At 36.3% G+C, this 17,124-nt stretch overlaps 1 protein-coding gene across 1 annotated transcript in view; it reads left to right on the top strand.

The window, feature by feature from the left end:
• The window catches only part of CATSPERE (catsper channel auxiliary subunit epsilon), a 264,070-nt gene that overhangs the window by 224,210 nt on the left and 22,736 nt on the right, over positions 1-17,124 (top strand). The window contains 2 exon segments of the mRNA XM_082471320.1: positions 11,330-11,429; positions 16,747-16,833. Coding sequence (XP_082327446.1) covers positions 11,330-11,429; positions 16,747-16,833 — 187 coding nt within the window.

Raw genomic sequence — 17,124 nt, 5'->3', positions numbered from 1 at the left:
ACACTGTATAGGGATGCTCTCATAAAGGGACACCCCTTCAAGACCGCAATAGGTAACTGTTTCATCTAATTTCATACACACAGAGAGTTGAGCAAAATGAGAATACAGAGGAATTCATTTCAATTGAAAGAGCAACAGAAAACCCCTGAAAAAACAACCAGTGAAAAAGAGGTAAACAATTTACCAGTTAAAGAGTCAATGCATTAGTAATAAGAATGCTAACTGAATTAGGAAAAAGAATAGATGAACACAGTGAGAGTTTTAACAAGGAACTAGAACATGAAAAAGAACCAGTCAGAACTGAAGAATATGATAACTGAAATGAAAAACACACTAGAAGGAATGAACAGCAGACTAGGTGATATAGAACATCTTTTAGGTGTTTCATATTTTTCAGAAGAATGCATAAGTGATCTGGAGGATAGAATAATAGAAATCACCCAATCAGAAGAGCAAAAAGAAAAAAAAATTATAACAGTTTTAAGGGATCTTTGAGACAGCATCAAGCATATCAACATGCACATGATAAGGGTGCCAGAAGGAGAAGAGAGAGAGAAGAGGGTTGAAAAAGTATTTGATGAAATATGGCTGAAAAATTCCCAAACCTGAAGAAGGAAACAGATATCCAGGTTCAGAAAGCACAGAGGGTCCCAAACAAAATAAACTCAAACAGACCCAGACCGAGACATATCATACTTAAAATAGCAAAGTTTAAAGATAAAGAGAATTCTAAAGGTAGCAAGAGAAAAACAAAGAGTCATATACAAGGGAACACCCATAAGGCTATCAGCTGATATTTCTGCAGAAACTTTGCAGGCAAGAAGGGAGTGGCATGATCTATACAAAGTGCTAAAAGGGAAAAATCTTCAATCTAGGATACTTTGCCCATCATGATTATCATTTAGAATTGAAGGAGAGATAAAGAACTTCTCAGACCAGCAAAAACTTAAAAAGTTCATTAATACTAAATCTACCCTAAAAGAAATGTTAAAGAGTCTGCTTTAAGTGGAAAAGAATAGGCTATAACAAGAAGAAAGAATCTATAGGAAAGGAAATAAAGGAAGAATATATAGTAAAGGCAAATATATAGTAAAGGCTGAGGATCAACCACTGAAATAAGCTTGTATGAAGATTAAAAAACAAAAAATGTAAAATCAACTATAACTACAATAATCAGTAAAGGGATAAACATGAAGACACAAAATATGACATCAAAACCAAAAATGTGGTGGAGGGTAGTAAAAACTGTAGATCTTTTAGATTGTGCTTGAACTTAAAGGACTACCTGTTTAAAACAGATGTAGTTATAGGTCAATATGTTGGAACCTCGTGGCAACCACACATCAGAAACATATACTAGATACACAGAAACTAGAGAAAAAGGAAGAAAACATACCACTAAAGACAATCATCAAATCACAAGGGAAGAGACTAAAAGAACAGAGAAGAACTACAAAAACAACCAGAAAACAAGTAACAAAACCAAATTAATACATACCTATCAGTAACTACTTTAAATGTCAATGGACTAAATGCACTAATCAAAAGACATAGGTCAGTGATTGGATTAAAAAACAAGACCCATCTATATGCTGCTTACAAGACATGCACTTCAGAACTAAAGACACAAACAAACTGAAAGTGAGGGGATGGTAAAAGATACTTCATGCAAATGGAAACAACAAGAAAGCAGGGATAGCAATACTCATATCAGACAAAATAGACTTTAAAACAAGGTCTATAATAAAAGATAAAGAAAGGCATTATATAATGATAAAGGAGTCAATACAAGAAGAGAATGTTACACTCATTAACATACACACACCTAATATAGGAGCACCTAGATATATCAGGCAAATATTAACAGACATAAAGGGAGAAATTGACAATAATACAATAAGAGTAGGGGACTTTAACACCCCACCTACATCAATGGACAAATCACCAGACAGAAAATCAATAAGGCAACATTGGTCTTAAATGACACAATAGACCAGTTGGACTTAATAGATATCTACAGGACATTCCATTCAAAACCAGGAGAAAACACATTCTATTCAAGTGCACATGGAATGTTCTCAAGGATAGATCACATGCTAGGCCAAAAAACAAGTCTCAACAAATTTAGAAGGACAGAAATTATATCAAGCATTTTTTCTGACCACAACAGTATGAAACTAGAAATCAATCCCAGGAAGAAAAACGGGAAAAGCACAAACACGTGGAGACTAAACAACACACAACTAAAAAATCCAATGAGTCAATGAAAAAAATCAAAGAGGAAATCAAAAAATACTCGAGACAAATGAAAATGGAAACACAACTTTCCCAAATCTATGGGATGCAGCAAAAGCAGTTCTAAGAGGGAATTTTATAGCAATACAAGCCTACCTCAAGAAATAAGAAAAATCTCAAATAAACAACCTAACCTATCACCTAAAGGAATTAGAGAAAGAGGAACAAACAAAGCCCAAAATAAGCAGAAGCAAAAAAATAATAAAGATCAGAGAGAAAATAAATAAAATAGAGACCAAGAAAAAATAGAAAAGATCAATAAAACCAAGAGCTGGTTTTTGGAAAACATAAACAAAATTAATGAACCTTTAGCCAGGCTCATCTAGAAGAAAAGAGAGTACCCAAATAAAATAAGAAATTAAGGAGAAGAAATAGCAAACAATATCACAGAGATACAAAAAATCGTAAGAGAATACTATGAACAGTTATATGCCAACAAATTATACAACCTAGAAGAAATGGACAAATTTGTAGAAACATACAACCTTCCATGACTGGATCAGGAAGAAATAGACAATCATTCTGAACCGACTTATCACTAGTAGTGAAATTGAATTTTTAATTTAAAAAACTCCCAGGAAACAAAAGTCTAGGACTGAAGAGAGCTTCACAGGGGAATTCTACCAAACACACAAAGAAGAGCTAATATCTATCCTTTTCAAACTATTCCAAAAAATTGGAACACTCCCAAATTCATTCTTCATGGCCACAATTACCCTGATACCACCCCAGACAAAGACACTACAAAAAAGAGAATTACAGGCCATATTTCTGATGAATTTAGATGCAAAAATCCTCAAAAAATATTAGCAAAACGAATTCAACAATATATAAAATGATCAAGTGTGATTTACTCCAGGGATGCAAGAATGGTTCAGTATTAATAAATCAATCAATGTGAAACACCACATTAACAAAAGGGAGGATAAAGGTCACATAATCATCTCAATAGGCTCAGAAAAAGCATTTGACAAAATTCAGCACCCATTCATAATAAAAACTCTAATCAAAGTGGGTATAGGGGGAACATATTTCAAAATAATAAAGGCCATTTATGACAAACCCAGAGCTAACATCACACCCAATGAAAGCCTTTCCTCTAAAATCAGGAACAAAGCAAAGATGCCTACTCTCAACACTTCTATTTATCAAAGTATTGGAAGTCCTAGCCATAACAATCAGACAAGGAAAAGAAACAAAAAGCATCAAATTGGAAGAAATAAACTATTACTATTTGTAGATGACATGATACTATACGTAGAAAATCCTAATGTCTCCACCAAAAAAAGCTATTAGAATTAATTAATGAATTCAGTAAAGTTGCAGGGTGCAAGATTAATTTATAGAAATCTGTTGTTTTTCTATATACTAATAATGAACTATCAGAAAGAAAAAGCAAGAAAATAATCAAGTTTAAAATTATATCAAAAAGAATAAAATACCTAGGAATAAACTTAACCAAGGAGGTGAAAGACCTATACTCTGAAACGTATAAAACATTGATGAAGGAAATTGAGGATGATACAAAGAAATGGAAAGATATCCTGTGTTCTTGGACTGGAAGAAGTAATATTAAAATGTTCATACTATTCATACTACCCAAAGCAATCTACATATTTAATGCAATCCCTGTCAAAATACCTATGACATTTTTCACAGAACTAGAACCAATCACCCTAAAATTTATATGGAACCACAAAAGACCCTGAATAATAGCCAAAGCAATGTTGAGAAAAATGAACAAATCTAGAAGGATCACACTCCCTCACTTCAGACTATACTTAGAGCTATAGTAATCAAAACAGCATGGTACTGGCACAAAAACAGATATATAGGTCAATGAAACAGAATAGAGAGCCCAGAAATAAACCCACACACTTATGGTCAATTAATCTATGACAAAGGAGGCAAGCAAATGGAGAAAAGACAGTCTCTTCAAGAAGTGGTGCTGAGAAAACTGGACAGCTACATGTAAAAGAATGAAAGTAGAACATATCCTCACACCATATACATAAATAAAATCAAAATGGATTAAAGAGAATAATAGCAATATTTTTTTGGATATGTCTCCTAAGGAAAAAGAAACAAAAGCAAAAATAAACATATGGGGTCTAATTCAAACTTAAAAGCTTTTGCACAGCAAAGGAAACCACTGACAAAACAAAAATACAACCTACAGAATGGGAGAAAATATTTGCAAATGATATGATCAATAAGGGGTTAGTATCCAAAATATATAAACAATTCATACAACTCAATATCCAAAAAACAAACCACATTAAAAAATGGGCAGAAGACCTGAATAGACATTTTTCCAAAGAAGACATACAGATGGTAAACAGGCACATGAAAATATGCTCAACATTGCTAATTATTAGAGAAATGCAAACCAAAGCCACAATGAAATATCACCTCACACCTGTCAGAATGGCTATCATCAGAAAGTCTACAAATAATAAATGTTGGTGAGGATATGGAGAGAAGGGAACATTTGTACACTGCTGGTGGAATGTAAATTGGTGCATCCACTATGGAAAACAGTACAGAGTTTCCTCAAAAAACTAAAAATAGACTACCATATGATCCAGCAATTCCACTGGTGGGTATATATCCAAAGAAAATGAAAACACTGATTTGAAAAGATACATGCATCCCAATGTTTATAGCAGCATTATTTATAATAGCCAAGATATGGAATCAACCTAAGTGTCCATTAACAAATGATAATGAAGAAGTGGTATACACACACACACACACACACACACACACACACACACAATGGAATATTACTTAGCCATAAAAAAGAATGAAATTCTGCCATTTGCAACAACATGGATGGACCCAGAAAATATTATTCCTAGTGAAATAAGTCAGAAAGAGAAAGGCAAATACTCTATGTTATCACTTATATGTAGAATCTAAAAAATAAAAGAAACAAATGTATATAACAAAACAGAGACACTCACAGATATAGAAAACAAAAACTTGTGTTTTTCAGAGGAGAGGGGAAAAGGGGAGAGGCAAGATAGGGGTATGGGATTAAGAGACACAAACTACTATGTATAAAATAAATAAGCAACAAGGATATATTGTACAGCACAGGGAGTATAGCCATTACTTTGTAATAACTTTAAATGGAGTTATTTAAATAATCTATAAAATTATAGATTAATCTATAAGATTATTTAGATTAATAGTTAGTTAAATAATCTCTAAAAATATTGAAATATTACCTCACACCTGTCAGAATGGCTATCATCAAAAAGTCTACAAATGATAAATGTTGGTGGGGATGTGGAGAGAAGGGAAGTTTTGTACACTGTTGGTGGAATGTAAATTGGTGCATCCACTGTGGAAAACACTACGAAGGTTCCTCAAAAAACTAAAAGTAGAACTACCATATGATCCAGCAATTATGTTGTACACCTGAAACTAATATAATACAGTAAGTCCCCTGCATACGAACCTTCAAGTTGCAAAATTTCAAAGATGCGAACGTGCGTTCGCATGTCCAATCATGTAAGTTAGTTCACATGTCTGGTGTACTTTGTCATGTGTGTGCATCCTCTACAGGTGGTTGTGCTTTTGTGTACTTTACTGTACAGTACTGTGTAGAACACCGTAGTACAGTATCTTTATTTCAAACCCAGGATTCCGGAAGCAAGTGTAAAACCAGCGGTGATGTAGCTGGTACTACTGTACTTTTCAAGGTACTGTACTGTAAGATTAAAAATGTTTTCTTATTTTTTGTGTTTCTTTGCTTTTATGTATTATTTGTGTGAAAAGTATTATAAACCTATTACAGTACAGTACTATATAGCCAATTGTGTTAGTTGGGTACCTAGGCTAACTTTGTTGGACTTACAAACAAATTGGACTTACGAACTCACTCTCAGAACGGAACAGGTTCATATGTAGGGGACTTACTGTATTGTAAATCGACTATATTTCAATTTTTAAAAATCTGCAGTGGAAGACACCATAAACAAAGTAAAAAAGACAGATGGTTGAAATGTTTATTTATGGTATCTTTTAAGTACAGATTTTTAGCAATTGTGGTGAAACATATGTAAGGTAAAATACAGTGAACATTTGGATGAATACCCTGTGTAGTTAGACAATGGAATGCCAAATAGCAGTTAAAATGAATGAGCTAGGATGCTTGTAAGGGGGAATCAAATGACCAGCCATGAAGTTCAGGTTGGATAGGGAAGGAAGGGAGATGAGGAAGGCCCTGCTGATGAGGAAAACAGAGATCAAGAGACTGGAAATTTCTATGGCTTTGTCTCAAAACCTAATATCGAGTGAAAAAAAAAATCACCAAAAGATAGTCACAGTATAATATCATGTATGTATATTTTCAAACCCATAAATCAATACTATATATGATTTGTGGATACATTTATATATAAGTAAAGTATAAAACCAGGATGGAAATGATAAGTAATAATTTTCACATTATTCTCTGTGTTCTTCTGCATATATGAAATATTTCCTAATTAAAAAAAAAATAAGTGCGTAAGCTACAGGCGCAAGGTCCATGAAGAAAACTGGGGAAGTAGAATCAAATGCCCACGTGGCAAAGTTGAAAGGACAATTCATCCTCTGAGACTTGGAGGGAAGGAGTAAAAATAAATGCAGAAAGTGACTGGTTTGGAAATAGGAATGTAGGAGTTGAGAAAGGTCATGTCTGATAGCCTCGATTTACTTACATGAAGTAAGAAGGAGGGCCACCTGTAAACTGAGAGAAAGGAGGGGTTGAGGAGGGTCTTTGAGGAGACTATCAAAGGTCACTTAGGGTAATATGAGAAGGGGCTGGCTAAGGGCCAGTAAAAAGATTACTGGACAGCACCAAAGGCACAACTGAGGTAAGATACCATGAGTGGGTCCAATCCTCACCCACATTGAATGCCTGAAGTAGCACATGCACAGATGAAGAAGTCATAGGTACCATCCAATGTCTAGGTTAGATATTACATGCAAGGGGAGGAACAGTTGAGTGCATCCAGGATGCTAGTGAGAGAGCGGGTCAGATGATCAACCATGAGATTAGGCTGATTGGGGAAGGCAGAGCAGCTAGAAAGGAACTTCTGTGTAGCAGGAAAGCAGACAGGAAACAGAGGACTGGAAGTACCTATGAGGTCAAGGGGCAGGTGAGAGGATGTGAAAGATGGAAGATGCTGGGGTCAGAAAGTAGACTTTTGGAGCAGCACTCCTTTGGACTATTGTGGCAGTACTTTTCCCTAGGGGTAACTTTTTGTATCTCTGCAACAAGGAATCACTTGATAAAGCTTGTTGCCTCCAATTCTTGTAGGATAATCAATTGAATAGTTGAGGTTAACTACAGAGGGACAGGCAGATCAGTAAGGCTCAGAGTTCAATTCAACTGAACTATAGCAATACATAGTTGATAACCCGGTGTTCAATTAGGTATTTATCAGAGGCAAATTTGGGTGCTAATTAATTAAGCCTTGAGAAAACAGGCAGACATGTGTAGTCACTAGGAAATTAGTGTGTGGACCAAGTCTCTAAATTATGATAAATGCCTTACCTTTGTAGAGGATGGCTCAGGAACAAGGTTGGGCAGAATTTTACAGATAAAACAATAACAGATTCACTATCAAACATTAATAGGAATAAAGCAAGTCCTGGGAGTACGATCCACCGGGGAATATGTCATCCCAGCTGCCTCTTTGCTTTCTTAATTCCCATGACAACCCATCCTAAACCAGAATTTGGTGCTACAGAAGCAACCCAGAGGAAACAGTGGGACATAATTGCTCTACTGTGATGCAGGAAGTTCAGTAACAGGTCTTAGGGGTGCTTTAGGGCTACTCAAGATTTGTTTTAATCAGATATGTTAAGACACACAGACGTGGAAATGACTGTCGTGAAGGAAGGTATATATTGTAAATACCAATCCCAAGAAACAGGAGGCACAGCACACCATGTAGGGCCTCAGAAGGAAGCACCAGGGTCTGTCAGGAGACAGAGGAAGTGAGGGGAAAACAGAGGTAAGAGTCTTTACTGTGTTTTCTGTGGGAAGGAATGGATGAGACAGGGTAAGCAGGTTTAGGATTGGCTATTTTGAGTAATTTCAGTGGGCTCTGGGCATAAGTACTGTCTTGTTGTCTAGTACCTGATCTTGGGGTGATTAGGGCAGGTAGATAGTGGCCCAGTGTGACAACGCATAAAGGAGGTGGCTGGGGGTATGGACTCTGGATTGGTTGGTTTGCATATGAAAGGCATTCCTAGGAGAGCTGTTTACTACCTCTAGGAGTTAACCCTGGGAGGGGCATCCCTCCAAGGTAAGCAAGGCCCTAGATATTAAAGCATCACATTACAGAAAGTAAAAGACAAGGTTAATACAATGGGCTATCTAGAGTGACCACACAGGATTGAAAACATATGTGTCTAATGGATCAACAGAGAGGTCTCTCCTTCCCAATTTTCAAAGTGGAACTGCCATAGTGGAGAAGTTACAAATTGTAAGGAGAAGTTACAAAATGTAGTAACATTCATGAATCTCTCAGGTTTAATTAGTATTATATCTCACATTAATGAAATTTAATGAAAATAAGCCATGCTTACACAGGCAAGTATTTTGGTCCCATATTCTCAATGAAATACATAGAACATCAAAGATCATTATAAACCCAGAAAGTATGAGTCATGTAACTTATCCTTATTGCCACTAGATGACACTGTAGCTTATTGCTTTTGTGATTGTCAAAAGATGCCTGCTCAGAATTCAGTTAAGATCTTTAAATAAAACATAGGTCTTTGCAACTAGTTTTTATTAATTCAAGAATCTGATGGCTTTCAGAAGATGCGGTCAAACGTGCTGCACCTTCCAAAGCTCCTAGAATTAGAGCTTTGCCCAAATCTCTGAAACTGTATAGAAAATTGTGTGCATGCCCACACACGTGTGCATTTTCCTGTGGGGAGGGTCCAGAGCTCTCATTAGAATCTAGAGCCCTCTATAACCCCCATCACATGCCAAGAAAGAAGTGAAGCACCACTGCACCAATCCCCACTTAACCACACCTGAGTTCATCTCTATGATTTCTAAAAACTAATTAAAGATAGAAACAAAATAGCTTCTCAGATAACACTTTCTGACACTTAAAAATGTTTTCTTCTCAATTTGTGAGAAAGGAACAAAAACTGTTTTTTATGACCATGGGTGGATGGTAGTGAGTTATAGCCGACCTGCAAAGCTAGACAGAATGACTGCAAAGTCAGGCAGAGACCTGGGCAGTGAGTAAGGGGACACTGCAAAGCATCTGCTGTTTTTTATGAATAGACACAGAGACGTGAAGCAAGAAAATACATCAGACACTGAGGCAACCTGCCTGAGACCAAGGTCCTAAGTGAAATTTCCATCCAAGGGGTGCGGGGGACAATTTCATTCAGAAAAATGGGCAATGGAGAAGGAAGGCATGTAACCATTTTTAAAACAGTCAAGCTCTGGTATTCAAAGGTATGACTTTATCAGTAACTGCCTTTAGCTTTTTTCTCAAGGCCCTATTTTCATATGGTAGCAGAAAAAATCATAACAATTTGAAGTAATACATCTCTCTTTTTTTTTTAATTGACTTCAACAATTATTTTTTATAAACTTTTTTTTTTTTTTTTAAATTTATGGCTGTGTTGGGTCTTCGTTTCTGTGCGAGGGCTTTCTCTAGTTGCGGCAAGCGGGGGCCACTCTTCATCGCGGTGCGCGGGCCTCTCACTATCGCCGGCTCTCTTGTTGCGGAGCACAGGCTCCAGACGCGCAGGCTCAGTTGTTGTGGCTCACGGGCCCAGTTGCTCCGCGGCATGTGGGATCTTCCCAGACCAGGGCTCGAACCCATGTGCCCTGCATTGGCAGGCGGATTCTCAACCACTGCGCCACCAGGGAAGCCCCAGTAATACATCTCCTTTAAAACGTACTGAGTTTGGGGTAAATACTGTAAGCTCAGTGGGGCTTATGTCTCCAGTCCTGACATCAGGGGAGTGGGCACCCTGTCCACGTTAAACTGTCTGCTGGTGTCTGCTGTTGGTGGAAGTCATCATGCATTCTCTGAGCAGGGGTTGTGCGTGACTATAGCTCCAGGGAGCTTATGACTGTTTCTGCCTCTCAACCCCACCTCATCTCTTACTGATGCTGTTGATCCTCTAACACTTAGCCACATCTTCCAGCTGGTTCCTCCAGAGAGATCTGTACCTTCTCAGTTCTAATCATAGTAGTTCTGTGCTTTAATTCTCTGGTACATAATAGGCACCCAAAGAGTATTTGCTGATTAAGTAACACCAAAGAATACTTGCTTTGCCCTTCCTCCATTCATCGCTCCCTTCCATCTTTCTCCCTGCTACCAGCCATGACAGCATGGCCTCACCTACTCACCTTATCAATACACGGTTCCTATCAAACTGAAGAGAACTTATGGTTCCAAATGTTAAAAAAGTGAAAATTTTCTGCTTTGTTACTATGAGATTTATTTTTTTATTTTTTAAAGATAGTAGTCATCTTTTCTTTTTTTAAATTAATTTATTTATTTATTTATTTTTGGCTGTGTTGGGTCTTCATTTCTGGGCAAGGGCTTTCTCTAGTTGCGGCAAGCGGAGGCCACTCTTCATCATGGTGCGTAGGCCTCTCACTGTCGCGGCCTCTCCTGTTGCGGAGCACAGGCTCCAGACGCGCAGGCTCAGCAGTTGTGGCTCATGGGCCCAGTTGCTCCATGGCATGTGGGATCTTCCCAGACCAAGGCTCGAACCCATGTCCCCTGCATTGGCAGGTGGATTCTCAACCACTGCTCCACCAGGGAAGTCCTGAGATTTATTTTGAGAGCTGAAGGAAACCTATACTGTAAGTACTGTTATTATTTTGCAGATAAGAAAGTTGAGGCTTCAAGAGTTTACGTAACTTCCCCAGGGTCACAAAGCTAAGTGATAAAGACAGGATTTAAACCTAAGCACATCTGTCTTGAGAGCTGGAGCTTTTAGCCCTTCTGCACTAAACTATTATTTTTGTGTTCGCTGTCTCTTTCAGATACAATGACAGTGGCTATGTTGAAGATGTTGAAGTAAATTTCATAGTGTGGGAAATACATGGCAGGGATGATTATAGCTTTAACAACACTATGAAGAAGGTATGACATTTTGGATTTAAATAGAATTTAGCATGCAATTAGACAAGTCTTTCCATTTTAAATCTCTATATAAATTATCTAAGGAAAACAGAACCAGTCAACTGTAGGTAGGAAAAAAAAATATGACCTCTATATTGAATTCTATGACTATGAAAATTCATTTATGAAAAAAGAAATCACTGTCCTATAGAACGGACTTAAAGGGGTCAGAAAAGATAATGTTTATAGTAGGATGATGCAATTATTGATTCATATTTTATTTTCTCTCCACATTGTATTTAATGTTTGATTATTTATGGGCCTGCATTTCACTCTCAGACATTCATCACATTTGTGCGAAATCAAACGGACACACTCTAGGCTTCATCTCACTTTGACTTCTTTGCAGCATTTGACCCACTGACCGTGGCTTCACTGTCCCCACACTCTCCTGGTTTTCCTTCATCCTCCATGACTGGTCATTCTCAGCTTCCACAGTGAATCTCCTTTATTCTTCCTGTTCACTTTGCAGGCCACAGCAGAAAGGCCTTCCTACTCCAAATCATCACACTTCACTCCCATCCCTTCTACATGGGGCTTTTTGCCCTTGAGAGCCTCCCATCATGATGGAGCCTCTCTAGAAGTTACCAGCATTGATTCCTGAGATTTGTCAGAGATCTCATAAAAAACCAGGGATGACTCCTTCCAAAATAACTTTCTCATCTACCAGAGACCTTAATTCTCCAAGAAGTAGAACCTACGCGGGTGACAACAAAGAGACCTGAATTCCACCTGCTACTCCCCTCCACATTACTGCAATTATGTGACCAAACAAATCCATCCCATCACACATTCCTGCCTCATTCACAACTAAGTTGGACCATGTGACTGATTCTTATCACTGGAGTATGAGCAGAAGTTATATGTGTCCAGGATGAAGTACTTAAGAACTTCACATGCACCTCCATGCTTCCCATCTTCCTTCACATGTCAATATATTACAGCAATGATTAAAGATGGAGTAGATGGGAACTGGATGAAGGGGATAAGGGACTTCAAGAAGCCACTAGATTTTAAAAGTCTGAGTTTTTAATCTACTTTTTTGAGGAGAGTCATCCATAGGAGCCATTTAACCAGGGACATCTGCATTGGATTATGTGTGATCAAGAATTAAAATTTAATGTGTAAAACCCCTGAGGGTTGGAGTTATTATTGCAGCGAAGCCGACCAATATAGCTCCTCCTATTAAAATTACATTTAAATGCAAACATTTCAGTCTCTGAACTCTTTAGCTCTCTCTTTCCCATTACTCCTCTGCCTATTTTTCTCACACAATCTAGATATCTCTAGATATCTAGAGAAACCCTCTGCTTCTCCCATTTTTCTTCTCTTCATTTCCTATCTAACTTGAGCTCCACAGTTCAGTCCTTCAGCTATTGTCTTCCCAATGCCTATATGTCACTTTCCCCGGTATTGTTCTTGTTTAGTGTTATGCAACTTTAAACATTAATCTTTCTGCCTTATCCATGCCTATATCTGAGCTACTAATCACTTCTAGAAAAAAAATTAAAATTGCAATAACTGGAAGTATGAACTCAACTATTGGGAGTGATGACTGAAAAGAGAATTAGACATCTAGAAGAGAGATCAGAGGGAAATATCCAGAATTACACATAGAGAGATAAACTGATTTAAAATATAGACAAAGAACATAAAGGAGATCCAAAGCTAAGAACTGGAGTCCTAAAAAAAGAGAAGAGAGAGTATTGGTCAGAAGCAACATTTTCCAAAACTGGTGAAAGACATCAAGGCACAGAAAAAGTAATCTGCATCCAAAAACGTCACAGTAAAATTTCCAAAATCAAAAACAAAGAGAAAAATCTTTAAAGTATTCAGAGCAAAAAAGTAAGTTACCTTCAAAAAAGTAACTATAAGGTTTAAAGCTTATTTCTCAATAGAAATAATAAAAACCAGAAGTCTTTGAAGAAAAATATTTTTAAGTTACTGAAAGAAAATAATTTCAAACCTAAAATTCTGAATACAATAGAAATAGCATTAAAAAAAATGAAAGTGAACGACAGATAATGTCTTACAAGTTACATGAAATTAAAAGAGGAAAAAATTTTAAGTAAAAAAGAAATGAAGGATGAAATAAAAATGATTGGAGAGAAAGTGACAAATATTGAGGATAGGCAAAGAATAAATGGAATTCCTGAAAAAAGAGAACCAAGGCAAAGGAACAAAACAAATACTAATAACTCAACAAAACACAACCACCCCCCCAAAAAAAATGTCAAACTTCTTATTGAAAGAACATACCATATACTTCAGAATATCAAATCAGAATAGCCAACCCATGTGGGCATATAGGCAAAAAAGCAAGAAATTTATAAGGAAAATTAAATTATCATCAGACATTTTATAGCAGTGTTGTATGCCAGGAGAAAGTGGAGTCAAATATTTAAGATACTAAAGGAAAATAAATGCAAGCCAAGGATTTTATATCCAGCAAAACTGATTACACTGTAAATGGCACAAACTGCTATCAGTATGTAGAAAGCTCTGATAATATTGTTTCCAAGAGCCCTTCCTGAATAATTTACTAAGTAAGAAGCTTCAGAAAACCAAAAATATTAAAGAGATATCAACATAAGGACTAGGAGGAAGCATTATAATATAGTATATAGTTACTTACAGGACTAAAACAAAATGAGGGTTAAATGGGTTAGAATGTAATATATAATGGGTGTATTCTCAGACAATGTAGATCTAGTACAATTATAAAATATGATAGGAGAATGTGAAGAGCATATACAAGGGGAAAATATAAGTGCTTTCAGTAATCATGACACTGGTGATAATATTTGTATTGTTTTTCTAAAGTTTTGAGGTGTATAATGTGAGATAAAACAAATGTGTAATAATGACATTTTCTAATACTACCATTCCTCACCAAGTGTTCTGTTGTAAAAGCAAGAAGATACATATGTTAAGATAGAAGAAGTTAGACAAAAATCTTGAATTCTAATAAGACTCAATATGAACTCATGAGGTATTGGATATTGCTCTGGATATAAATTTATTAATCAAATAGAGAGATAGATAAAATTTTCCTATTCTGACCATTAAAATCCTTAGAAACATAACTAATCAGTAACTGAAAGTATCCTTAGTAGCCAGATTGTTGTTTTGAAATACCGTTTCCCACTAAATATACTGGGCATTCTTAGATAAATTGCTGATTCCACGCCTGAAGGAAGAAATGTACAAGATGAGCCTAGAATAGTTTGGCATACCCAATAGCAAGTAAGTATCAAGGACTGCTAGAGTCATGTAAAAGTAATCAGAAATCGGGCTTCCCTGGTGGCGCAGTGGTTAAGAATCTGCCTGCCAATGCAAGGAACACAGGTTCGAGCCCTGGTCCGGGAAGATCCCACATGCCACGGAGAAACTAAGCCTGTGTGCCACAACTACTGAGCCTGCATGCCTAGAGCCCGTGCTCCACAACAAGAGAAGCCAGCGCACCGCAACGAAGAGTAGCCCCCGCTCGTCACAACTAGAGAAAGCCTGCACGTAGCAACGAAGACCCAACACAGCCAAAAATAAACTAAATTAATTAAAAATAAATAAATAAAAGTAATTAGAAATCAACATCAAGAGGTTTCTACTGGCCAAAGATGGGACAGTTTGAGTTTCGTGGAGAATAATTATTGCAATAGGGTAAAACTCATTAAATATATTAAATCAATGAATTCATGATGATTTTTTTTTAATCACCTTTATAGAATGAGAGGAAACCAATTCCTTATTTTGAAAACTGGTAAATAAAGAGAAACAAATATTTATCCTATTTTCTTCAAATGAACTCTACCAATGGACAACCAAACAGTAGATGAGGGGAAGCATCTCTTTATAAAATTATTCCAGTTGACAAATGAAAAAATAGAATTGAAATATCACCATTTTATAATCCAAATAATAGAGGTTATTATAAACAAATTTATATCAACAAATTTGGCAATGGACAAGTGGATAAAATGGACAAATGCCTTGAAAGATACACCAAAATTTCTTGTATTCCCCCGCTCCAAAAAATAGAAAACTCTAATCTACCAAATATTTAAGAAAAATTTTACTTCAGCTTTATAAAAACTCTTCCAGAGTGTAAGGGTGGGAGGAAACACTTTCGACTCATTTTGTGAATCCAGGAGGACCTGATGAGGACCTTAAGAGAAGAGAATGATGAGCCAATCTGACTCATAACCATAGATACAAAACACCTGAACAAAATTCTAGCAAATCAAATACAGTAACTTATTAAAAAATAATCCAGGTCTTCTCTGGTGGCCCAGCGGTTAAGAATTCGCCTGCCAATGCAGGGTCACGGGTTCGAGCCCTGGCCCGGGAAGATCCCACATGTCACGGAGCAGCTAACCCTATGCGCCACAACTACTGAGCCTGCGCTCTAGAGCCCACAAGCCACAACTACTGAAGCCTGCGTGCCTAGAGCCCGTTCTCTGAAACAAGAGAAGCCACGATAATAAGTCTGTGCACCGCAAGGAAGAGTAGCCCCAACTCGCCACAACTAGAGAAAGCCTGCGCACAGCAACGAAGACCCAACACAGCCAAAAATAAAAACAAATAAATATAATAATAATAATAATCCATCCAGGCCAAGTTTTCTTTATTTCATAAATTAAGGGTTGGGGATATCATTTGAAAATCAAAGTAATCCACTATATTAACAGTATAAAGAAGAAAAGGCATAAGATTATTACAACAGTTGATGAAAAGTCATCTGATTAAAAATTTATCACCCATACATAACATTATTTTTAAAATAAATCTTAGAAAATTATAAATAAATGGTAACTTCCTTAACCTAATAAAATGTCGTTACAAAAAACCTGTATAAAACATCATACTTAATGGTGAAAATGTGAAAGCCTTCCCTCTGAAATCAGGAATGAAACAAGGAGGCATGTTCTAACCATTTCTATACAACATTGTTCCTGATGTCTGTAATAAGGTAAACAATAAACAATACAAATAAATTAAAAGTATAAGGATTGGAAAGGAAGAAATAAAACTCATATTCACAGATAACATGACTGTTCATCTGAAACAAAGTTAATAAGTGAGTTTAAGAAGTTCTCTCTGTATAAGGTCAATATACAAAAGTCCATTGTTTTTCTGTATGTCAGCAAACATTTAAATAATTTAAAAATTAGATATATAATTTTCAACAGCACTAAACTATATTAAATACTTAGAAATAAATTGATATACAAAACATATATATATAAAATCTTTCTATATATATAAAACCTTTTGACAGAGTGGTTGTTTGCACGAAGCTCAGACATGGAAGTCAATGACTGAGCTTAACAAGCACCTCCCGTTAGAAGAAGCCTGGGGACCTGAGGTAAGAAAAATATTACCTTGCAAATTGTTTATTTATAATAACTAACTTGGCGTTTTAGTATTAAGTAGTTAATCGAAACACTTTGTGTTTAAATTTGATTTTGTAAATCAAATCCAATTTTTCTATTGGATTATATTATGATTTCTAAAATGCTTTATCTTAATTCTATTTGATCTTCTGTTGCCCCTGCATTACTAACAATTTTGTTTTAATTTTCTCTTCTGAAAATCTGTTTGCAGATTATTAAATATCTGACAAACATGTTAAAGCATTGAGACTGAGTCTTTCTAA

This window comes from Balaenoptera physalus, assembly GCF_965194825.1.
Source record: "Balaenoptera physalus genome assembly, chromosome: 1".
NCBI lineage: Eukaryota > Metazoa > Chordata > Mammalia > Artiodactyla > Balaenopteridae > Balaenoptera > Balaenoptera physalus.
The sequence above is the reverse complement of the archived record's forward strand: the minus strand, read 5'-3'. Positions and strand labels throughout refer to the sequence as shown.